Below are 22,002 nucleotides of genomic sequence, written 5' to 3'. Positions count from 1 at the left end.
TCCCAGGGTACAGTCCAGTATAGTACAGTAGTTCCAGGGTTCGCCCCGGATAGCCCGTGGCCCCGAACCCCAGCCCTAAACTCCGCGGGGTGGAGGGAGGGGGCGGGTACTCGACTCCGTTCCGCGTTCGGGCTTTAACCTGACACTTTGACATACTGTAAGTACAGTAGGCTGTTAGAGCGAGAATCTCTGCGGAGATAACGCCGAGCGGAATCCGGGATCTTTCTCGGAAAAGAAAAAAAAAAGAAAAAAGAAAAAAACAGGATTTGGACCCTGAAAAAAGCAAAAAAAAAAAAAAAAAAAAAGGATGGTTGACGAAAGGCTAATTGTCAAGGATCGTCGCTAAGTTTGAGGATTCTACTAGCATATAACCTAGTATTGTACCTACGGGGACCATATCCCGGAAGAAGGGAATGATCTCTAGGCCGGGGAGGGGCTAGACTGCTGGTTTCTGCTTTCGGTGGCGGAATCCTGATGCTGAGGGGTTCTTCGTCACGGGGCACTGACACCCTTTGTGGCTCTGGCTGTTGTGGATTCACTTGTTGTAGGTTTGGGGGCCGGACCGGGAGGGAGGGAGGGAGGGAGGGAGGGAAGGAGGAGGGGGGGGGGGATGTGGAACGGAGGTTAGTTATGGCCCGGGTTATTCTAGTAGTAGTTACTACTGTAAGTTAGTCCTTATCTTGTACTACATATAGTATAGATAGCACCGCACTAACTATAGTATATTACTTCGTACATATGTACTAGTACGTACTAGTGGCATGGGACGAGGCTAACCACGAGTACAGTCAATGCTGGATAAATAAAGAATACATCATGCTAAGGACATACTCGGAGATTTCGTCGCATGTATACTACCGGAGGTGTCGAGGCGCGTTCGTGCTGGGATGCCTTCACCTTGCCATCTATACACGCATGTACGATCCACATGCCGATTGATCCGAGCCGCACCAGAGCTAGACTCAGAGCATGGCTCTAGACGAGGTGCAGATGCAAGTATGTACCGATTAGGGAGTTAGGCGATGTCTAGTACTACTATTGGCGTTAGTTTGGCCTCATCTTCCTTGCTACTTGGTCTTGATTTCTCATAGTCCGGCATTGTATAGTTTAGCTTTCATAAGTATTCGTAATTCATTCCCTTGCGTTATTGAGTTAGGTACAGTCTATTATATCTAAGTCATCAGGTTAGTACAGGATGATGTATGTACACAGCACCAATTATCAAGTCAACTACTATCTTCCCCCCGGATCAGGGCTAGAGCAGTACACCAACAGGGGCAGTCTGGCTACCGGCACCGCCCCTAGGATGAATATACCCTCTGCTTCTTCGTCGCCCCCTCCCACCCCGTTCCTTCCGCGGAGATTTCTCCGGGGTAAACGTCCAGACTCAACCCCCGTTTGCTCGTCGTCGGACTCCCGCCGGCCACGCCCACCGCCACGGGCACCGCCAGAGCATCCTCGCCACCACCGCCCAGTCGATCATTGAACGCAAACGCGTGCTGCTCGTCTAGCCAGGTCAGCAAGCCCGCATCTAACTCGGCCGGGTCAAACGGACCACCACCACCACCCTGATCCATCATCATCATCATCTCCTCGTCGTGCATCGGGACGCCCTCTGCCGGGAACCCCGTGGGCAGGAACCCGTCGGCCGATAGATCCGGGAATTGCTGGCTCAGCGCGTCTATCTCCGCGTCTGTGAGGGGCGCCGCCAGCGGGGACAAGAAGGGGGTGGCCGCGCTGGAGATCATGGATGGCGGGCCCGTGGTGGCTGTAGTGGCGGTGGAGAATGCAGAGGTGGTGTTGAAGAAGGCGCTGGGCATGATCGTACCGTTGCTGTCTTGCGAGGAGCCGTGCATCGGTGGCTCCGAGGGGGAACGCCCCAGGCCGGGATTGTAGCAATATTGCTGCTGCTGCTGCTGCGGGCCTACTGTGCCGCTCGCTGCCGCTGCGGCGGCGGCGGATGCATCCCCGAGGGCCGACCCACCCTGCCGCTGCTGCTGGCGGTCATTGAGCCAGGCCACCCACGAGGAATCCAAGTGTCGACTGGTGGGGACGGGGGTGGCGCCGCCGTGGTAGTACTGCTGCTTACTGCTGCGGCTGCAGCTGTTCTGCCGCTGGTGGTACTGGTGCTGGTGCTGGTGCTGGTGCGCGTCCTCGGCCGCAGACAGTAAAGCAAAGTAGCTGGTGGCGCTGCTCCGCGAGCGCACTCGGCCACCGCCGCTATTATTGAGATTTGAGCACGCCATCGGCTGCGAGGCGGTCGATAACGAGGAGGGCGATAGCGCACCGCTGGACAAGGAGGCCGGGTTGTTGCGTCGGGTGAGGGCGAGCCACTGCACCCAACGGGCATCCGGATCCCTCCCCATGGGTGTGCTCGATCCACTGCTGCGGGTGCACTGCATGATTGCTTTTGGCGTGTTGTGGTGCCAAACCTCAGCAAGAACCACCTGGAAAAGGTTATGCTCAGCTCGTGGGGTTTTGTGGTCTGCAGAAATCTATCTCCAAGGAGCAAGGATGTGCACCGGAGGCTTGAGCGCGGAGTAGTTTTGCTTGTGTCACGCAGATAGTTTGATGTATAATGGGAATAATAGTGGTAATTTCGATGATCGATTCGTTCCAAGACAGCTTGTATCACTACGGTGCATCTCTTGGCCTGGGCAAGCCAGGCGAAGCATCGCCATTTATACACCAAGTCTTGATCGACCGCTTGGCGAATTCTGGGGGTTTTTTTTTTCTTTTTTTATTTTTACTTATCAGGTGAAACCAAGTTGAAGACAGACCTCACGTTTCTAGTGCGGCTCCATCCATCCATCGGGGCGTCCGTTGGGGTTGAGGTGAGAGTCGTTTGACTTGTGGGAAGGATGAAGGATGAAGGACGAAGGATTGCCTCGCATTGTTCGGCTGCAGCCACCATAGCATGCCTGGCTGATATTGCTAATAGAGGCCAGGAGTTTCGACGTGGGTGGCAATGCGAGGAAGGCCGGTGGTTCAGGGACAGAGGAGGTGCAGCAGAGGAGGGAGTCGTGATAGAAGAGGCCCGCTGACGAGGCTAGTCCCCGTTGTCTTCAGTGCACGGAGGATCAGGGGATCAGCACCAATCAGTCACCGGGGGAGGATCCAATTCTAGTGGAGCCTCCATTGACTTCCGGAGTACTTCATTGGTGGTACTACCTATTTATCTGAGTCTCTATGGATGTCGTACTAGTTCGTACCCGGTCAGTGCAGCAGCCGTAGTTTAGTTGGATCCCCCCTCCCCTCCATTTCACCACACCTGTGGTTTCAGACAAGGCATTCCACTTGGAAGTCAGGCCATCCATCCTTAACCGATCAATTGCTCCACAGCGCGCTTCAGACCACGTGTAGACCAATGATCAGCAAGGATACCTCTCCGGCCCGTGTAGACTACCTAGCAGGGAAGTCTGTGTTGTGGCCACAGAAGTGAGCAGGCCAGCTAGTTCGTATCCACTTCTCTGCAGCAGGCCAGCTAGTAGTTCGTATCCACTTCTCTGCAGCAGCAGATTACTCATATCCATGCTGCGTAATGTAGCCTCCATCTCATCTCATCTTATCATCCTAACGAGAGAAGTGAGTTAGGGGACATCGTATTTGAGACACTCTCGAGCCGCCCAAATATAGCCCGCATATATATTGTGTGTGGTACATTGGTTGCAAATGATCTCACCCTCGTTTCTGCATGATGAAGGCCACCCTGTCAGCTCATCTCAGAAACAAACACCAACGAAGAAAACCACAGTATGCACGCCATAATTCGACGTTCTTCTGCGCATGATTAGTCCTCACAGAATACGGGAGAGAAATCCTGCAGGAATCCTTGATACAGACCAAGAGCAAAAGAGGGCGGGGATTGCCGCTGGACTAATTAACGGGATAAGCAAGCCACAAATGTCACTGTCCGTCTATCACGACGTAATCCAGAGAAGGGAATATCGTCCCTACTCATCCCTTTGTCTTAGTCTCTGGGACTAAAATTGGCGCTACAGGAACAAGAGCCCGAGGGGATAAGGGATGTCGGAATGGAGCCACGGATACCCCGAAGTTCCACGGAGTTTCGGAGCAAGAAATGATTGACTGACTCTCTCTTTCAGGGAATCCGCGCCGTCGGGTCACGTCCTCGTCTTTGTTTCTATGTTATTCTCTTTCTTCTCTGCGGAGTGAGATTTCCCTCTTCTCCGTCCGAGAGGAAATTCCTCACTGGCTGATCGTTTGGTTTCTGCCTGCTTCCTCCGGGGTGCATCAGACGAAAGGGCTCTGAAACGAACGAAGAGCCCCATCAAATAACTAGTACAAATACCCAAGAATCGATCCCAAGACTCCGGCGAATCAATCTGATTGTGAGACTTTATTGTCCTCGTTTTCTTCAGCTTCACCGCGTAACCTGCCCGGCCCTTCAACAACAACAATTAATTTCCATTGAAGCGCACGCACCTCCTTCAGCTATCTCACATTTTTAAACCTACCCAACCGCCAAGGATCCAACCCTAAGCCTTACACTGCTCTCAACCAACACCCAAAGCCCAAACCCCCCAAGCCACAAAAGCGCCCTCCCCCCCAAAAAATACCCAAAGGGAAAATCAACATGCCAACCCAACACCGCATCCTCGCCCTCGTTTTCCACGAGTTCGAGACCCTCGACCTCTTCGGGCCCCTGGGCGCTATTGTCCCGCGCAGCGACTACTACACACTCGAGCTGGTCAGCCTCCACAACCTCGATTCGCCCAAGGGGCTCGAGACCTCCCTGAAGAACAGCATCGGGGTGCTGCCCACGCTGACGCTCGCCGAGGCGCTCGACGAGGCCCACGAGTTCGATACCTTGTTCATCCCCGGGGGGTTCGGCATGATGCCGCTAGTCTGGGACCCGATGCTGCTGCAGCGGATTGGGCAGCTGGTGGATCGCGCGGCGAATGTGTTCACCGTGTGCACGGGGGGGATCCTGCTCGCGGCGACGGGGAAGTTGGATGGGCGGAAAGCGACGACGAATAAGCGGTTGTATGATGAGTTGACTCCGAAATGTAAGCCACTTTTTTTTCTCAACCAAACAGAAAGGGGAACGAAAACAAAAAAAAAAAGGGGGGGGGGGTCAACAACTTTCAAAGGGAGGCTTGCTAACAAACAACAAAATATTTTCGGACAGATCCCGGCGTGCAATGGCAAAAACGCGCCCGCTGGGTGCAGGACGGCAAATTCTTGACCTCCTCCGGAGTTACCGCGGGGATTGATGCCGGCTTTGCTTTCCTGGCTAACACCTACGTCGCCCCGGAGGACCGTAAGGCGAATCCTGCTCCCCAGAAGGCGTCGGCAGCCGGCGACGAGACCCCGATCCCCGGCTTCAATAAGGAAAAGGCGCTGGGTTTTGCCCACTTCACGGCCTTTGGGCTGGAGTACCGCTGGCACGAGGATCCCGCTGATGATCCGTTCGTGGACTTGCCGGGGGCCAGCGGTGGGGATTCGAAGCTTTAAGACTAGTTAGTTAGGTTTCAAAATACGTTTTATGCCGGTATTTTGTGTGTCTTAGATTCCAAGTCAGATTGATCGGTTGATATTGCTAGTATGCTAGTGAATTATAAGTAAGGTGTAGTCTAGTTTTGTTTCAAGCAGTACTAATTGCCCTCATAATCGTAGAAAGGTAGGAGACGGGTGGATAACAAAACAACGGGGGCTCAGAAGGGATCATAGGCTAGAGAGTGCTTTAACTGGGACATGGTATTTCCACAACTCAACAAACCCCGAAGTACCGCTACAGAGGGGCCATGGTGCCATCACCCATCGCATAATAGAACTTGGCGGCGACATAGGCATCCGCGCTAGACGGCGTCGTGGCGGAATCGCTCCCTCCGCCCAGTCCGACAGGCTCACTCTGCAGGGACGATGGAGAGGTCTGGGTCATGCGGGTACCCGGCGTGCTACTATACGAGTCGGCAAACTGCGAAGTGGCCAGACCGAGAGACCCAGGCATCTCCCCCAGTGTTCCGAAGGCAAGATCCTTGGGCTGCGAGTCAAAGGGCGGCGGGGGGAAGTCCAGAAATTGCCAAAAGTTGCTGGGACTGAGATTACTGGACAGAATCGGCAGAACGTCCAGATCAGGCAGCCCGTCAGCGACATTGGCAAACGGGATCGACACATCAAACGGCGAAAAGGGGTCAAATTGGAACTGGGGCTCCGGCACGGGTGCACCGGCTGGCTGGGCTGGGTCAGCCCGCCCGCTTAGGGCCCGGAGGATATCGGTCACCCTGGTTCTTAGCGCGCCTTTAGCGCCCAAGGCTTCTCCGGCACGGTTCCCCGCGGCCCCATTCTGATCCGGGTCGATTTCTTCTTCCAGTTTCATCAAGGCTTCAAGTGCCACGACGCTGCGCTGTGCAGGTCCCTTGACTTGCTCCAAGTGTAGATCATGAAGCGAGGATCCTTCCGTGATGCTTTTCGTCCGTAGCAATTCGATCGCTTCCCGGATCTTGTCGCGAGTCATTAGTCTGCTGAGATGCGCACTGGCGCTATCCGTCTCCCCTTGCTTGGACGCAAAGAGCAGGTCCAGAATCAGCACCACGGCCGCGTTGAAAAGTTGAGTTTCGCTGGTCGACAGCGTACCGCAGACGGCACATCGGGCCTGAATCTGCGCCTGGTTCCCGATGATATTCTGAGCCAGAAGCTGACAGAATGCACGGCCCACTGGGGATGAGAGATTCGGTCGGTGCAGTCGAAGCAGCAAGCTCCAAAGTTGCTGGTGCAGCATCCAGCGTTGCACGGGGATTGCGGCCATGGGTCCCGTCGCGGTGAGTCCGACCGTGCTTCCCAACCGGAAATACGTCGGCAGCCCCGCCACGTACTTTTCGTACTTGTTGTTGAGATGTTTGCGCAGCTTGGCAGACTCTGCAGTCGCGTCGGGCTGATCCGGGGAGGCGGAAAGATCGATGGATTCACGGACAATACCGCCAATTTCGAGGGCGTGGACAGTGTACGACATCATGGTGAACTCGGAACGAGGCCGCTCCGCGATTTCTCCATGCACACTCACCCTCCACGTAGACAGACACAGATCATCATCATTGACATGTAACGGCATGCGAGTGTTGAATTGTGATGGATGAATGGTGTAGTAGCCGAGCGCTTGTCCACGCGACCAGTCTCTCTGTACAAGTGCCCACCTAGACGGGATTGTTAGAAGTGAAATCAAACTCATGGTGCTAGATACCCTACCAGATGCGAATGCCTATTTCCGTCCGAATGTGTAAAGGTTCCGCTGGGGGTGTGGTACCATTTCCCAGCGGTCCCAGGTGCGATGCAGAGGCGTCTAATTTGATGTCTCCCAGCCGGTGCAGACCGAGTTTGCGGGCCCCCGAGATCGCAGTGACCAGAATAGCGTCCAGCGCCAACGAGCCCTCCTGGCCGTCAAGCAAAAGCATAACTGCAGCCTGCAACCCAGCGATCGAGCCACAGAAGATAGACACTCCGTCTTGGAGACAACGCAAGCCTAGAGACCGCCATGTCTTGGAGCGCATATCGGACGTTCGTAGCTCTTCCACGCCTAGGGTCAAGGAGGTGGGAGCCCATCCAAGTAGAGACGGTGTGGGATGAAATGCGAGGCCAAGTACGAGCTTAAACCGACATATTCAAGTAAGCAAGAAATCTAATCACGTCTCTGGGTCTGGTATCCTCCGCTTACCGCTAAGAGGAAGCAGCCAAGTGTCTCCATAGTAAATGTGCTCGATATCGCCAACACCCGCGAGTCCGGTGATGCAAGACTCAAGCAATTCCCAAACTGCTCGGCTTGCTTGGTAAATGTCGGGGTATGAACCACATTTCCCACGGGACCCTGGCAACGGGTGACGAAAACCTCGAAAAGATGATGAACCATCTCTAGCCCCGGCAGCGCATCGACGATCTCTCGGATCAAGGCCAGTTTCTCGCCGTGTCGCTTGGGGTCCGTATTCGACCAATAACGATTCGAAAAGTCGGGCGCAACTGACGAGGAGGCTGGTCCGACCGGCGGAAAGGCATTCGGACGGGGAACTCCTTCGACAAAATGCTCCAGAAGTTGGGCAGTCTCCTCTGCTTCGGCTTCACCATCTCCATTCGGGGTCGGGTCACTGATAAGATAAGAAGCATCAGTTGAACCGAGTGAATCATGAAAGCGATGACCGGATCACACTCACTGCTTGGAGGCTGTCTTGTCCTTGTGCTCCGTCTTGGATCGTTTGGCTCTCGGTTGACGCTCGTCTTTGGTGCAAAGATGGCCGATGTTGCGCTTGACGCACTCGACCTATCAGTTAGAAAGAATATGAGCCTCGAGCGTCGCAGCGGGGAACGTTCGGGGAGGAGCTGGCACTGACGCAGGGTTCTTTGCGGTCGCATTTTAGCTTTGAGGCCCTGCAGCGAGAGCAGGACAGCGTATACTTGCGTACACCAGCGTCCGAGCCCGCGGGGGTCTTGCTGCGGTTCGCATCAACCATTATTACTATTGTTGGTGATGGTTGGATGGAAACAGGACATGGTTTAGATCAGGAACAAAAAAATGGGTGGGCGCAGATTGTCCTTTGCTGTAAGTTAGTCGCCAGCTGACGCGATGATCATTCCTGAAAGCTGGTAGGCAAAGGCAGGATCAGGAGCCCCACTTGAGTGGCATCTGGACTGGTGGCCTGTTCGTATTCACCATGCAAAACGGAATAATCCACTTTTGATACCCATCATCCCTTCTGACTGTGAGGAGTGAGCGCTAGAGCAATAGTAGTGGGTTGGGTAACATTAGAGTAAATTGACTTACTCTGGGCTGTCGGAAAAGCCGACGATATGAGTTGCCAGTTGACGGTGCGGGGTGAACCGCCAATTCCACTTACTACGATGTACTAACTACTTACTAAAGTTAACTAAGTTACTTACAGTACTCCGTAAGGGAGTGGGTCAACCAATTCCATCTGGGATCATCCACGCTTCTTTCACACAAGCCTCTCTTGGACGAGCTTGATGTCGCTTCGGAGCCAATTCGGAGCCAATTCGGAGCCGATTCGCAGCCCGTGTCCAAGATGATAGATCTCTATAAGATACTGTACTAAGATATTGCTATACTATATAGCCAGCGCTAACCCGGAGAGAAGAAAAGAAAAAGGAACGGCGAGGATAGCGCACAGATGTGGAGAAAAGGTGGCGGTAGCCCCTCCCGAGTAAGGTCGTGGCCGCAAAGGGGCCAATTCGAGCCAGTAGGAAGCATCAGATTTGAACTTAATCCAGGTGAAGCAGAGAGAAAGGCATAGTATCCATCTGACTCAGAGTAATAACGTCAATGCAGCCGCAACGGTTTCCTAGGTTTGCTTTTTCTTTCTCGCTTGCCGACCATCGATGGTGGAAAGAGACTGCGGACAATAAATGCACGGTTAGCCGCGGTGCTTTAGGTCCACCGGTGCTTGAAAGGAATGAAGGAATGCGATCCCTGCCTGCAGGAATCAGTATTGCAAATGATAAAGCCCGAAAGAGCCACCAATATGCCTTAAGGTTGTATGGCTTCGTGGCCAGATCACCATTCATGGAATCGCGCACCCACGCCACTTATGCAACGACCGGCACAAAGGGGGAATCCGCGGACACAATCCACGTTGTTTGTCGTTAGATACGGGTGGAGTAACCTGTCATCTCTCGGCACTTGTTGGAATTCTTCAGGGACTACGGATACTATGTCAAGTTAGTGCCTCAGGCGGCGGCATTGGCTGGCGAGTGTCATACTTGACATAAAACTAGGTAGTGCTCGCTTCACACTTCTTGATGCTGTCTCGAAGGTTCCAGATAATCCACGGACATGCTATGGCGTATCATGTACATGTATGTCCTGCACACAGAAATTATGTTGGTACATTCAAGTACCAAACAGTGGAGCATGTTCATTACTTTGTTGATCCGGGTGCAGGTATATACTATACCTGCCGAAGTCGACATATCACTTCAAGTTCCATTCGTGACCATACCTGAAGTGATCATATGTTCTTATCTAGTCAAAGCCATTTACAACCACTAGTATTGTTCCAATGCTTGAAGATAAAAATACACATGATAAAATATCATATCCAGCTTCCTCCGCTATTTGGAACATCTTTTTGGTACCTACTAGCTTGTTCACTGTATCAAGCCTGAGAAGACTGAACTTGCGCCAAATCCGGTGACCCCATAATCTAGCCCGTGTGACACCTTTCTGGTGCCCCCTGAGAACTCGATATAAGGCTGGCAATGCGACTCATAACGCGTACCACACGGCCGAGAAAGTAGACGTTGCAAGAGAGGCCTGCCTACTTCGATGGAAAAGATGTACAACTCATATTTGCTAGATGTTTGACTTATCAGTCTAGTAGATTGACTATAGTGATGCATGAATTGTACTGACTGAGCACATTGCTGCAATGCGCTTTTGGCCCGTTTCGGCCGCAATCATGTTACTGATACTCTCAATAATGAATGATGGCCATATGCCTTCCGCTTGGCAGTCCTCCTCTTTTGTGACACCAGTGAGAACAAGCAGCGAATCGATGTTGCCATCTCGGGCAAACAGAATATCCGTGTGGAGATTGTCGCCAACGAATATTGACCGCTCCTCGTCGATATTGTAGAGTTTCTTTACAGTATCGAGCATGGGAGCATGCGGTTTGCCGATAATGATTGGATCTCGCTTCGTCGAGGCGATCAATGGCGTAGCAAGTGAGCCAGAGCCTTCAAACAGCTGTCAATGACTGGCCACAACTTTTGGAAAAAAAAAAAACAGAGATAATACCTGGCCATAGCTCCCCAAGAGCTGGGACCACCTTGTCGTCGTTCGTGAGCATGAAGTGACAGCCCCCTCCCGTCTCCCCTGCAAGAACAGGTCCTTGAGCCCCATCCCGTGTTAAGTATCTGAACGCTTTACAAAGTTTACCATAGTTTAGGTTCATGTCGAATCCACACACCACTGCGCCGACACTGGAATCCATTGCTTCCTCGCTGACCAGTGAAGAGTAGTCGTTGGCAGGGAGGAATTTGTTGTCTCCCGGCTGGGTTCCGCCGCATCGCTTGATGTTGACTGCGTCGAGTTCGGCCTCGATTCCCTCCATGCCCATGACAAAGACTTTGCGATCAGTAGGAAACTGTAGCACTTCTTTAAGGTAAATGGCTGCGGCAAAAGCGCTGGATACGATCTCATCCTGTCCGTTTTGAGTTCGTCAGTCGGTGAATTGCTCACAAAAGCACGGTACTGACCTCGCTGGCGGCAATTCTCAGCCTGTCAAATTTCTTCTTTAGCAGCTTGCGACTTCTTGCGGCATTGTTCGTAACAAATATTACCCTCTTTCCGCTCGCTCTCAAAAAGTCGATTGCCTGGCTGGCACCTGCAATAGCATCATCGCCAGACCATACTACCCCGTCGCAGTCGAAGAGCCAAGTATCATACCGCGACAGAAGCTCGGCATAGTCGCTGGGCGAAGATAACTTGCGAGTAGAAGCCATGGCTAGGGATTTGTCGATAATTGCCCGATGCAACACGCTGGCTACTGGTCTTCTCCATAGATAGAGGATATAGTCTTTCGCGCGCGCGCTTCGTAACGCGTACGGAATCCGAGTAATAAGGACGGCTCACCTCTCCATTGCTCTCCGCGGATGAGGCTGTGCATAATCAATCGAGTCAGAGATAATGCATTGGAATGCACAGCAGGTTTGCCAAGGATGACATTGAGTCGACTGATGTAGTCAGATTGGCCTGTGTGGCTTCCGCCGCCAACCATCCATAGCTCCGTCGGAATCCGCGCCTCTGTTTGTTCTTCCACCTCCAGCGGACGCTTCCCACTTCAAGACAAATCACACAACGCGGAAACCTGTCACGATGGAAACTCTGCTGTGCTTGAAGGCCGCGGCGTGCGAGGCTGTCAGCCTGAGCTCCAAGCGATACTCCTAGTACTTAAAGTTGGGACACGAAGCATGAAAGCTGGATTGAATCATCCTCACCAACTTAACAACATCAAAACAAGAACAGAGCCGACTACATCAGGTCAAAACAACAAGCTTGTCAAAAGACTGTTTTCTTAAGTATAGATCAAGATGCCTTACGTCGGCAACCCTCCCACTGCTACGGAGAACAAGGTCTCCCAGATCCTCGACATCATCTCAGCATATCGTCACCGCTCCGCCACTGTCGCCGATCGGTTTTCCGAATTCGCACCAGAGCTCGAGAAACAACTCACCGAGACTGTCGCCAAGGGAGAGGCAGTCAAGTTCATTCTTCCGGCCTTCCCCTTCAAGGCCCCCGCTGAGGGAGACAAGCGCAAGACTCTGGGCTCTTTGCCGGACAAGGCTGAGGAGATCGCCTTGCAAACCCTCGATGGATTTGCCGACTCCATCGCCGAGATCTACGAGGGTGGCGCCACAGTCGTACTTGTTTCAGACGCGTCCGTATACGGAGGTATGTGCACTAGAGATTTTCCGTGCTAGATGGACTGCTTGCTAATGACAAACAGACCTTTTGAAGATCCCCGACGCCGACGCTTTTGCCTACCACCAGGAGTTGAAGAAGCTCGCCTTGTCTCTTGGTCTCTCTCACCTCGAATTCGTGCGCCCTGGTACCCTTGCCGGCATTGCTCCCGAGGAGGCGAAGACACTCGAGGAATACTCTGAGCACGTCTCCAAGACCCGCACCCTTCTCGATGGTAGCCTCGCTCAGACCGTTGACCCCAACGAAGATGAGAATGTGAAAGCAACAAGCAAGCACTATGATACGGCACTGCCTCAGACCGAGGACCCTGAGGCTTTCAAGGCCGCGATGCTCAAGCGTGGAAAGGTGGTCATGAGTCTCGTAACGCCGTTGACCACAAAGTCGCTGACCTAAATAGGCTTATGCTAAGTTGATTGCCTCATCTGCCGAGTCGACCATCCGCCTGTCCATCCACGAGTCGAACAATGTCGGCAAGATCACTCTTGATCTTTTCCCCCCTGCGACCAACCCTGACTTCATCACTCCTTGGCACGGCGCCGTCGCGGTCCTCGCCGATGCCAGCGTGCGCATTGTCGATGCCTCCACCGTCGACATGACTAAGTTCGAAGTCATCACGAACGCCGCGGGTCGCCCCTGGCTACTTCGCGAGAAGTCCGATCTCTTCGACTGGTTCGGCATGGAGCTCGACTTCGAGCCTCTTTTCCCCTGCGGTATGGTTGTCCGCCCCCGGGACGGCTACGGCCCCTACAGGTTCGAGGATGTCGACATGAAGCGCGTGCGCCGGCTCGCACTGTCGACCGCGCCGCTCCTTCTGCGCGGCTTCACCATGGAGATTGAGAAGGAAGTCTTCCGCAGCAAGGCCCGCGAGCTGGGTGAAATCCAGATGTGGCCCTTCGGCGACATCCTGGAGGTCCGCGAGAACGCCGACTTCAACATGAACAACGTGCTCACCCGTGAAGCCATGCCCTTCCACTACGACGGCGTCTTCAAGACCGTTCAGGACGAGAAAACAGGCGAGTGGATCTCCGTCCCGCCCCTCTTCCAGATGTTCCGCAACCGTGCCGCCTCCCAGTCTAAGGGTGGATTGACCCTGTTCGCCTCCTCGCGCAATCTCGTCCCCCTTCTCGGCCCGGACACCATTCCTCTTGAGGAGCTTCGCAAGCTCAAGTGGAAGACCTTCACCGCTGTCAACGAGGCCTTCGGCGGCCACGAGCTTCTCCTGCCGTTCATCATCGACCACCCAGAGTCCCACGTTCCCACCCTCCGATTCCACGAGCCCTGGCCCGAGAGCAAGTGTATCGCTGGTAGCAGTGAGCCGACGATCGTGCAGGTGGTGGGCTGGCCTGCGGCCGAGAGTGACGCGCTCTGCGAGAAGCTCACCCGACTCCTTTACGACCGCCGCGTGGTCTACCGACACCAGTGGAAGGCCGGAGATTTCATCTTCAACGACAACGCCATGACCCACCACACTCGCACGGCTTTCGACGAAGGCCACCGCGAGCACTGGCGTGTGCATGTGTCTTAAAAACTGTTATGCTCTTTCTTAGCGATCATTGTGTTTGTCTAGTCTTTGAGAGATGAGTAGAATGAATAGAAAATCGAACTTGTCGTTATTTAGTGTCTGCTTTCTTGCCGGTTGACTATAGAATGCATACCTTCGGAAAGGACTTGCTTTGGCTAATAAGATCTTCTGTCTCCCAGGTTGATCCTTGCAATCTCGAAATCGACGATCCCGAATGCATAGGCTGTTCGTTGAGGGGAATTATGACTTCCGAAAGACAGCCTGCATATAATAAAGCCCGTGAGATTTCCTGCGTCAACGTTCAAGTAAGGTACATACTGCTCTGACTTGTCGCACGAAGTTCACCACAGTATGAGCACAGACTTGGGGCATACCTCACAGATGAGTCAGCCATCGGCTCCCCCACACTTGACATTCCTGCTCTTGGCCAGACGCTTCCAGTCACTGATTAACTGCCTGACTGGCTTTCGAAAAGCGATCGTGTGCGAAAGTCTTCTGAGTGCACCAGCAGGTCACGTTCACCGTCCGAGCAATACGGCTGTGGACATCATAGCACTGTTTACTCGTCGCCCAGTGGACCGCAGGTCCCGAAACCATGCTCGGTCCGACTCCGAACAGACGGAACCAGGCGAGGTTGGAATGGACGTCATCGCATAGTGGACTTCTCCACTACAAGACATCTTTCCTATGCATTGAACAGCTGCACGAGGGTTTTGTGTGGAGGGACCGCAGATTTGACCGGGGGGTTGGTCGCGTGCATATATACGCATCCACAGTGACTGATTAAACACCTTGGCCCATCGATGACCAGCGCCCGTGATGTTGTCTGACCGCCGCTTTTCCAGGACTGTGAAGCCCCAAACAGGCTTAGCCAAAGTCAGATGACGGCACGATCAGCGCGGATCGACTCCATCCATTCTTTCGCCCCGCGTTTTGTCCATCCCTCCTTGCTCTGTGCTTGTTGTCTGTCCGTCTGTCTGTCTGTCTGTCACTAAAAATCACCTGCATATCCCACTTCTCTCCTTTTCTTTTCTGTCTCTCCTCTCAGTCTGTCTTTTCACCAATCTCTCACCTTGTATAGTAATTCTTCGTTGTTTATACCCCCGTCTTATCTTTGCGCCTCGGCTTTCGGCTCGTTTGACCAACAGACAAACCTCCTTATCTCCGAGTCTCACCGCCGTCGACCGCTTCTTTTTGTTGACATCCCAAAACAGTCGAATTCATATCCACGCCCCCACTCGCCTGTTGCCCGGCTTTGGATGCGCTGTTGGATATGGTGGTTATCGCGAAATGTTTGTCATCATTCCTTTTCCTTTTCTTACCCGTCCTTGCGCCTTTTTCTTGCTCCTCAGGCTCTCTCAGGAGTCAGGGCTGACTTGGCTTCCCAGACAGCCATAAGTAGCTCGGAAGCAATCCTTGCTTCATCTCACATCCCTCAAGATGACTCGATCGACTCCAGTCAAATTCCCTTCGGCTCCCTCAGACATCGAGCATGTCTCGATCGAAACCGACAGTCGGAGAATCAGCGCTCAAACGGCCCCTCCGTCGCCGTCCGCTACCAGGCGCCATCACAGCTACCTGTCCGAAGCCCACACCGGCTATGAAACGCTAGAACCTCATCTGGAGATCGGAGAGACCACCAGCCTCCTTCCCAAGGGGCGTGAGCATCGGCGCAGTATTCCGAGGTCCTACACTACGATATCCGGCAACTCAGGCCCTGATGTAAACTTCAGACACAGCTTGCTGGCGGGAAGTCTTCGGCGATCACGCCATCACAGCCGCGCTAATTCGCAGGCTTTGCGGTTCAGTCGACGCGACAGCGATCCCACTATGAGCGTCGCTCCGTCGGCTAAGGACGACATGACTGCCTCGTTCCTGGACGAGCGAAGCTGGTATGATCAATTTACATCCACAGACTGGGTCCACGATAGTATTGCGGACGGTGCTCGTCTACGAGAGTTACGCCGGCGCAAAGATGTTCGGGGGCGCCTACTGGCATGGTTAGATGGCAGCCAGGGCTGGGTCCTGGTTGCCTTGATCGGCTGCATAACCGCAGCCATTGCCTTTTCGGTGGATGTGACCGAGAAATTTGTCTTTGACGTGAAAGAAGGCTTCTGCACGACACACTGGTTCCACAGCCGGCAAAGCTGCTGCACGGGAGGACTCGAGTGTCCCGCGTGGAGGTCCTGGTCAAATATCTTGAGCCCTTCGGGTAGCGAAAACCAGTGGATCGACTACGGCATGTTCAATTTCTGGGTAGTCCTCCTCTCCGTGATCTCCTGCGCCCTGACGATGCTCACGAAGACGGTGGTACCCTCATCCATCTCGCTGACGACTCTGGACGAGAACCTCGGCGCTGCGTCCTCCCGCGGGACTAAAGGCAAGACTGGGAACTCCAGCTCTCATGACTCCCCAAGTGGTCTACAAGCACCGGGCGCCGTTATCCCCACGCGTCCCGCTATGACATATTTCTCAGCAGCAGGGAGCGGAGTGGCCGAGGTCAAGGTCATCAATAGCGGTTTCGTCTTACACGGCTATCTCGGCTTCAAAACTCTCGTTATTAAGACGGTCGCTCTGGTCTTTAGTGTCGCGTCCGGCCTGAGCCTGGGTAAAGAGGGTCCCTATGTGCACATCGCAACCTGCGTTGGCAACATTTGTTGTCGCCTGTTTGCCAAGTACAACCTCAATGACGGCAAAAGGCGTGAGGTCCTGAGTGCAAGCGCTGCAAGTGGTGTTGCCGTCGCCTTCGGAGCTCCTATTGGTGGTGTGCTCTTCAGCCTTGAGGAAGTCAGCTACTACTTCCCTCCGAAAACACTCTTCAGGACTTTCTTCTGCTGCATTGCAGCAGCTCTGTCGCTCAAATTCCTCAACCCTTACGGAACAGGCAAGATCGTCTTATTTGAGGTCCGTTATGTGGGCGACTGGGAGATTTTCGAGATGGTCATTTTCATCCTGCTGGGTGTGCTTGGCGGAGCAGCCGGAGCTCTATTCATCAAGGCTTCGAGCCTCTGGGCGCGGTCGTTTCGTCGCATCCCAATCATCAAGCGCTACCCTATGCTCGAGGTGATTCTTGTGGCTCTGGTTACTGGTCTCGTCGGATTCTGGAATCGTTACACCAAGCTGCCGGTCTCTGAGTTGATGTTTGAATTGGCGAGCCCGTGTGACCATGAGTCTTCCTCACCAACGGGGTTGTGCCCTACCGAAGATGGGATCGGTGAGATAATCCGCTACTTGCTTGCCGCTCTGGTGATCAAGAGCTTCCTCACGATCGTAACTTTTGGCATCAAAGTGCCTGCTGGTATCTACGTCCCATCCATGGTTGTTGGTGGTCTCATGGGCCGAATTGTCGGCCATGTCGCACAATATCTCGTGCTCAAGTATCCGACCTCGTTCATGATGGGGTCTTCTTGTCCGGCCGCTGCTGGTATGGAGTCTTGCGTGACACCAGGTGTTTATGCCATGGTTGCAGCTGGTGCTACGATGTGTGGTGTCACACGCCTGTCGGTAACCCTTGCCGTCATCCTTTTTGAATTGACAGGCAGTCTGGACCACGTGCTCCCGTTTTCGCTGGCGGTTCTTTGTGCCAAGTGGACGGCCGATGCAATCGAACCCCGCAGTATCTATGTTAGTATTACAGTGCCCGCAAGCCTAGTCATTGTCTAACATGCATAGGATCTCCTGACGGACATGAACGCATATCCCTTCCTCGACAACAAGCTCCAGCCCCTGTCAGACGGACAACTTGGCGACCTTATCCGACCCCTGCGGGCCAGCCGAGTCATTGACATTTCCGACTCGCCATTTGTGCCCGCACCGGAGCTACGGTCGAAGCTCCAAAGCTTGCTCATTGCTGGCGAGCTCGACAGTGGCTTGCCGATTTTGCGTGACAACATTCTCGTCGGGCTGATCCCTGCGCCAGACCTGGAATATGCGCTGGACAACCTCGAGGACGAGGAGAACACCTTGTGTTTGATGGCGCTGGACGTATCTTCGGCTGTATCCGACAGTGAGGACCTGGAGAATACAGACTGGGTGGACTTTAATCAATACATTGATCCTGTAAGTTTGTGGTCCGGTTGGTCCCGTTGTTCAGGAAGAAGCTAACCAATTCAGTCCCCCATGGCTCTGGACATTCATTCTCCTATTGATCTTGTGTATCAATGCTTTGCAAAGCTGGGCCTGCGCTATCTGTGTGTTCTGCACGATGGGCAATATGCCGGCCTGGTACATAAGAAAGCGTTCGTGAAGTTTATGAAGCAGAACGAGTGATCTCTGGGGTTGCTGGATCGCATTACGCGTTATGATTTGTTCTGGGATTCTAGATTCGGGCATATGTAAATTAGCTAGGCGTTGGTTCAGCGTTCGAGGGTTCTTGTATTTAGAGCTTGATGGTGGCTGCGTGCTGCCGTACATACCTGCATAAAATTGTACTGTACTAGAGTGTACATGCTACATCCACCAGACTACAACCCACCGAGCGAGCTTAATTGGTTCGCTCATACCCAACCATCTTCACCCTCACCTCCCCGTCCACAATCCACTCCCCGGTGACCGTCTCCCCAACCCACTCCGACACCTCCTGCGCACTCACCCTCTTCCACCCGTTTGTTTCATTGAGCAGCTCCTGATCCACGGGGAAGAACGTATCACACTCAAACACCTGCGTGCGATCCTGCTCATAGGCGAGTTTCTCGACGAAAGTCATCACGATCCTTACCGCGCGGGTTTTCTGGGTTGCCAACGCCGCCGCATAGATCTCCGCCCCGCCGATAACAAACATCTGCCCCAGCCGGCCTTCCTTCCCGTGTGTAGCCTCCAGTGTCTCGATCGCTTCCTCCAACCCGGCACAGACCACCGCGTCTGTTTGACCTTGAGTCTGCCCTTGACCCGGTGAGGATTGCACCTGCCCCAATCCTAAAGCCTGACCCTGCACCCCCTCCTTCTTTTTCTCCTCCTTCTCCTCCTCCTCCCTCTTCTTCGCTTCCTCCTTCTCCCGCCTCCGTTGCAAATCCCCCTCCACTCTCTGTCGAACATCATCTACCGACCTCGTGACCACAGTATTCACCCGCTTCACGAGCGGCCGCAGTGTTGCCGGGATCGAGTCGTAGGTCTTCCGGCCCATGAGGATGGCATTGGTGGTGTGGGACGCGGGTGGGCGCGAGGTGATGCGCGCGAAGAAGCTCATGTCGGTCTTTATGCGTGGCCAGGGGAGGGTACCGTTCAGCCCGATACCGAGGCGTAGGGTGGGTGCTGCTGCTGCTGCTGCCGCATTTTGTATCGTTGTGGTGGTGGTGGTGGGGGTTGGGATGGGCGTTGTGGCGACTATGAGGGTTAATGGGTTCTTGGAGGGGGGCATTTTGGTTTTGATATTTGCGTTAATCGGTCTGGTGTGTTGACTTGGGTTCGGCAGGTAATGGGAGGCAGGGAGGAATGGGTGATGGTGGTGGTGCTGCTGCGGTGGTTTGCGGAGCTGGGGAGGTTGCGGAATTAAGTGCTTTGCGGTGGAGCTGCTGGGAGGTGAGCTGGAGGGGTGAGAAATTTACTGTACAAGCTTGGTTTGCGGTGATGGGTGGTTATCGATAAGCGTTACTGTAAGTCACCTTTAATCCTCCGTAGCTTTTGAGCTAGCTCGCTCGATGTCCAGGTGCGCCCTACTCTGCAAAGCAAGTACTTTATATTTAATTACTGTTGAAAATTCAACTTCTCTAGCGAGTAATATTCTTTGTCAGTGAATTGCTCTTAACCATATGCAACAGAATGCCCCAAAAGTAAATGCCATGCTGTACAGTCCAGGAACCGAACCCCATAGTTACGCCCATCCCATAAACTCCAGCCCAAATATCAAATCCCCGTCCAGCACAGCCAGACCTCCCTCACCCCTGCTTAGCAACATTCGCCTTTAAAGCTCCTCCCTCCTCAATCGCCCGCTGAATCGCCCCCGCATCCCTCTCCAGCGCCTCCCGCCGCTTCACCTCCGCCTCGTCCTCCCCTAACGTATCCAATTTCCCAAACAACCACGTCTCTTTCATCACGCGTGTCAAAGCGAGGATGTCTTCTGCGGCGCGAACCTACCCCAAAGATTAGCAAGGGTGGGCCGAGGGTAGAGTTTTTGGGGAACCGACTAAGGCGGTGGACTCGACGTCGAGCTGGTAGGTTTCGACGGCGGTGGAGGTGTGGCTTGTGCTTTCGGTCTGCATGTGTGGGTGGGCTGAGTTAGTGGGTGTCGGGTTTGCTTGGGCTAGGGGCTGAATAGGCTGACTGTAGCTGTGGCCATGATATTTTCGAAGCGTTGGAGGAGTTGGGAGATGTTCGTGTTGATGCGGTCTGGATCGAGGGTTAGTGGCGTCGGAGGTAAGGGCGGGGAAGGGAACGGGAGGCTGACTGTGAAGTGTCTTGGATGAGGGTTGAGACTCCATCTTGAGGTTTAGAGATTGGCGCTGCAATTGAATCTCTTGAATTTCTGGGATGGGGTTGCGAATGATTGCGCTTGTGATTGTTGCGCGGGATGTACAAGGCGGTGGGATACTGCCAGATTTATTGTCTACTGATTTGGATAAGAGGTGGAATATATGTCTGCTGGATGGTGTGGGTATTATGACTTCATTGGTGACTATCTGGGTCAGACTTCTATGTCTCCTGAGGTTGTAGCTTGCGATTATCTAGTTGATGATGCAGGCACTTGCACCATACAATTGTCCAACTGGCGGACATGGGTCTCTTTGATTGCCAGGGCATCCTATCCAAGTCCTATGATGCGACGACTCTGGGTCCATTCATATGCGCAGTTTATGATACCAGCCCAGAGATAGCCTCTGGCTCCCCATGTAGCGCAATTGTTCACCGCACGTATTTGCCCTGCACCTATCAGCCATAGAACGTGGAATGGAGTCAAATTGACTTACCATAAACCGCTTGTGAAAGTCCGATCGCAGCAAGTCCTGTACCATGTCAGCATACATCACCCTCAACACGAGACAGCGAGAAACTTACGTTGACAAACTCCTTGCCCCGCTTGTCCTCTGTGCCTCGGGCTTGGTTCTTGAACACCACATCGTCATCCCATCGTCGCTTGAGATTGAAGTCTTGAGGATTCAGCAAGGGATTGCCTCGAGCAATGTCGTATTCTCGCTTCTCCTCCTCTTCAGCCGCACGCTCGCGTTCCTAACATCATCAGCATGGACTCATACATCGGAGAAAGAAGACCGACCTCCTTCTCCTTCTGCTCCAGCCTCTCTCTCTTGATCTTCTCTAACTCGCGCATCAACTCGGCAGCCTCGTCCTCCTCGTCGTCACTGAACCAATCAGTACACTCATTACTCAGCCAGAATATCAGCCTCACCTGTCTTCGTCACTACTGTCCTCCTCAGACCCATCCGAGTCCGCGTCTATATCCCTCGTCTCTTCTAATATCCGCCGCCGTTTCGCTTCCAGATCTTCCTCTTCTGTATGGTCTGCGTCCCCGTTCGGCGAACCACCCTCCAGCTGCCGCTTGGGCGTCACGCTCTCGACCGTGGGCTCATCGAGGGGCGTTCCGTTCTTCTTGGCGAAGTAAGCGGCCTCAGCCTGAAGGAGTTCGGCGCGGAGATCGCGCTGGCCGGCTTCCGCTTCGGTACCCTGGCCGAGTTGACTTGACGACCGTTAGAACCATCCTTCCACGAATACAGGACACTGAATCTTCATCCTACCGAGTTTTCAAAAGCTTGTGCGCAGGGAGTAAGCGCTGGTGGTATGCAGGACCGCGAAGAGCCTCTTTGCCTTGTGCCTAGGTAGTTTCAATGAGCCTTTAGCCTGGTTGATATGGGTGGTTACGTACGGGATCGAACGTGGGTCTGTGTGCTATACAAGGTGTCAGTTATAGTTCTCATCAGTCAAACTTATAATCTTACCTGTAGTCATATTGTGGTTATTGTGAAGTTGCTGCTATAGTATGATAGACAGGAAAGAAGTGATTGAAGGAACCTCTGTCCGCCGCGGAACAAACCAAAGCGGTAGCAACCCCAATCTCAGGCTACAGCACTCTCACCGCCCCCTC

The 22,002-nt window shown here is 53.6% G+C and overlaps 9 protein-coding genes across 9 annotated transcripts; 3 read left to right on the top strand and 6 right to left on the bottom strand.

Moving 5' to 3' along the window:
- Positions 1-1,243: 1,243 nt before the first annotated feature.
- BP01DRAFT_403101 (uncharacterized protein) lies at positions 1,244-2,402 on the bottom strand (the record flags this gene model as incomplete). Its single annotated transcript, XM_025578669.1, has 2 exons — positions 1,244-2,088; positions 2,125-2,402. 2 exons carry the CDS (start codon positions 2,400-2,402, stop codon positions 1,302-1,304), a joined length of 1,065 nt encoding a protein of 354 aa, XP_025429102.1. The 3' UTR covers positions 1,244-1,301.
- A 2,167-nt stretch (positions 2,403-4,569) lies between these two features.
- BP01DRAFT_358882 (DJ-1/PfpI family protein) lies at positions 4,570-5,551 on the top strand. The gene is made up of 2 exons (XM_025575544.1): positions 4,570-5,030; positions 5,153-5,551. The coding sequence occupies exons 1-2, from the start codon at positions 4,598-4,600 to the stop codon at positions 5,476-5,478; spliced, it is 759 nt and encodes a 252-aa protein (XP_025429101.1). The 5' UTR covers positions 4,570-4,597; the 3' UTR covers positions 5,479-5,551.
- BP01DRAFT_345460 (putative C6 transcription factor) lies at positions 5,545-8,515 on the bottom strand. Its single transcript, XM_025573599.1, has 5 exons — positions 8,343-8,515; positions 8,166-8,272; positions 7,676-8,099; positions 7,210-7,607; positions 5,545-7,157 (listed from the first exon to the last, which is right to left on the bottom strand). Exons 1-5 carry the CDS (start codon positions 8,460-8,462, stop codon positions 5,756-5,758), a joined length of 2,451 nt encoding a protein of 816 aa, XP_025429100.1. The 5' UTR covers positions 8,463-8,515; the 3' UTR covers positions 5,545-5,755.
- Positions 8,516-10,351: 1,836 nt separating this feature from the next.
- On the bottom strand, positions 10,352-11,900 carry BP01DRAFT_403093 (putative 4-nitrophenylphosphatase; the record flags this gene model as incomplete). The annotated part of the gene is made up of 3 exons (XM_025578668.1): positions 11,224-11,900; positions 10,763-11,168; positions 10,352-10,701 (listed from the first exon to the last, which is right to left on the bottom strand). The coding sequence occupies exons 1-3, from the start codon at positions 11,467-11,469 to the stop codon at positions 10,352-10,354; spliced, it is 1,002 nt and encodes a 333-aa protein (XP_025429099.1). The 5' UTR covers positions 11,470-11,900.
- Positions 11,901-12,057: 157 nt separating this feature from the next.
- On the top strand, positions 12,058-14,147 carry BP01DRAFT_403091 (isocyanide synthase family protein; the record flags this gene model as incomplete). Its single annotated transcript, XM_025578667.1, has 3 exons — positions 12,058-12,418; positions 12,474-12,793; positions 12,846-14,147. 3 exons carry the CDS (start codon positions 12,058-12,060, stop codon positions 13,971-13,973), a joined length of 1,809 nt encoding a protein of 602 aa, XP_025429098.1. The 3' UTR covers positions 13,974-14,147.
- A 799-nt stretch (positions 14,148-14,946) lies between these two features.
- Positions 14,947-18,390, top strand: BP01DRAFT_358875 (chloride channel protein). The gene is made up of 4 exons (XM_025575543.1): positions 14,947-15,262; positions 15,359-17,594; positions 17,643-18,029; positions 18,084-18,390. The coding sequence occupies exons 2-4, from the start codon at positions 15,411-15,413 to the stop codon at positions 18,237-18,239; spliced, it is 2,727 nt and encodes a 908-aa protein (XP_025429097.1). The 5' UTR covers positions 14,947-15,262; positions 15,359-15,410; the 3' UTR covers positions 18,240-18,390.
- On the bottom strand, positions 18,113-19,475 carry BP01DRAFT_358874 (dihydrofolate reductase). The gene is made up of 2 exons (XM_025575542.1): positions 18,386-19,475; positions 18,113-18,288 (listed from the first exon to the last, which is right to left on the bottom strand). The coding sequence occupies exon 1, from the start codon at positions 19,324-19,326 to the stop codon at positions 18,454-18,456; it is 873 nt and encodes a 290-aa protein (XP_025429096.1). The 5' UTR covers positions 19,327-19,475; the 3' UTR covers positions 18,113-18,288; positions 18,386-18,453.
- A 216-nt stretch (positions 19,476-19,691) lies between these two features.
- On the bottom strand, positions 19,692-20,448 carry BP01DRAFT_358872 (RNA polymerase II mediator complex head subunit MED22). Its single transcript, XM_025575541.1, has 4 exons — positions 20,353-20,448; positions 20,230-20,294; positions 20,093-20,161; positions 19,692-20,038 (listed from the first exon to the last, which is right to left on the bottom strand). The coding sequence occupies exons 1-4, from the start codon at positions 20,384-20,386 to the stop codon at positions 19,844-19,846; spliced, it is 363 nt and encodes a 120-aa protein (XP_025429095.1). The 5' UTR covers positions 20,387-20,448; the 3' UTR covers positions 19,692-19,843.
- Positions 20,449-20,564: 116 nt separating this feature from the next.
- On the bottom strand, positions 20,565-21,918 carry BP01DRAFT_345444 (spliceosome-associated CWC15 family protein). The gene is made up of 8 exons (XM_025573598.1): positions 21,857-21,918; positions 21,784-21,806; positions 21,656-21,732; positions 21,310-21,597; positions 21,178-21,262; positions 20,961-21,131; positions 20,873-20,908; positions 20,565-20,825 (listed from the first exon to the last, which is right to left on the bottom strand). The coding sequence occupies exons 1-8, from the start codon at positions 21,864-21,866 to the stop codon at positions 20,808-20,810; spliced, it is 708 nt and encodes a 235-aa protein (XP_025429094.1). The 5' UTR covers positions 21,867-21,918; the 3' UTR covers positions 20,565-20,807.
- Between the last annotated feature and the right edge of the window lie 84 nt (positions 21,919-22,002).

The sequence above is a fragment of the Aspergillus saccharolyticus genome, assembly GCF_003184585.1.
Source record: "Aspergillus saccharolyticus JOP 1030-1 unplaced genomic scaffold BP01scaffold_29, whole genome shotgun sequence".
In the NCBI taxonomy this organism is placed as follows: Eukaryota; Fungi; Ascomycota; class Eurotiomycetes; order Eurotiales; family Aspergillaceae; genus Aspergillus; species Aspergillus saccharolyticus.
This window is presented reverse-complemented; position numbering and strand designations above follow the sequence as displayed.

Bases quoted from the DNA above. Each gene is read 5' to 3' on its own strand.
- BP01DRAFT_358882 (XM_025575544.1), top strand. From the start codon at position 4,598: ATGCCAACCCAACACCGCATCCTCGCCCTCGTTTTCCACGAGTTCGAG. The intron at 5,031-5,152 runs GTAAGCCACTTT...ATTTTCGGACAG, and splicing joins TGATGAGTTGACTCCGAAAT to ATCCCGGCGTGCAATGGCAA.
- BP01DRAFT_345460 (XM_025573599.1), bottom strand. From the start codon at position 8,462: ATGGTTGATGCGAACCGCAGCAAGACCCCCGCGGGCTCGGACGCTGGT. The intron at 8,273-8,342 runs GTCAGTGCCAGC...TCTAACTGATAG, and splicing joins GCGACCGCAAAGAACCCTGC to GTCGAGTGCGTCAAGCGCAA. The intron at 7,608-7,675 runs GTAAGCGGAGGA...TGTCGGTTTAAG, and splicing joins TTGGCTGCTTCCTCTTAGCG to CTCGTACTTGGCCTCGCATT.
- BP01DRAFT_358875 (XM_025575543.1), top strand. From the start codon at position 15,411: ATGACTCGATCGACTCCAGTCAAATTCCCTTCGGCTCCCTCAGACATC. The intron at 17,595-17,642 runs GTTAGTATTACA...TAACATGCATAG, and splicing joins TCGAACCCCGCAGTATCTAT to GATCTCCTGACGGACATGAA. The intron at 18,030-18,083 runs GTAAGTTTGTGG...TAACCAATTCAG, and splicing joins TTAATCAATACATTGATCCT to TCCCCCATGGCTCTGGACAT.
- BP01DRAFT_358874 (XM_025575542.1), bottom strand. From the start codon at position 19,326: ATGCCCCCCTCCAAGAACCCATTAACCCTCATAGTCGCCACAACGCCC.
- BP01DRAFT_358872 (XM_025575541.1), bottom strand. From the start codon at position 20,386: ATGGAGTCTCAACCCTCATCCAAGACACTTCACA. The intron at 20,162-20,229 runs GTCAGCCTATTC...CCACACATGCAG, and splicing joins ATATCATGGCCACAGCTACA to ACCGAAAGCACAAGCCACAC. The intron at 20,039-20,092 runs GTCGGTTCCCCA...TCTTTGGGGTAG, and splicing joins ACGTCGAGTCCACCGCCTTA to GTTCGCGCCGCAGAAGACAT.
- BP01DRAFT_345444 (XM_025573598.1), bottom strand. The intron at 21,263-21,309 runs GTGAGGCTGATA...TGATTGGTTCAG, and splicing joins GACAGTAGTGACGAAGACAG to TGACGACGAGGAGGACGAGG. The intron at 20,909-20,960 runs GTAAGTTTCTCG...GACATGGTACAG, and splicing joins GGGGCAAGGAGTTTGTCAAC to GACTTGCTGCGATCGGACTT.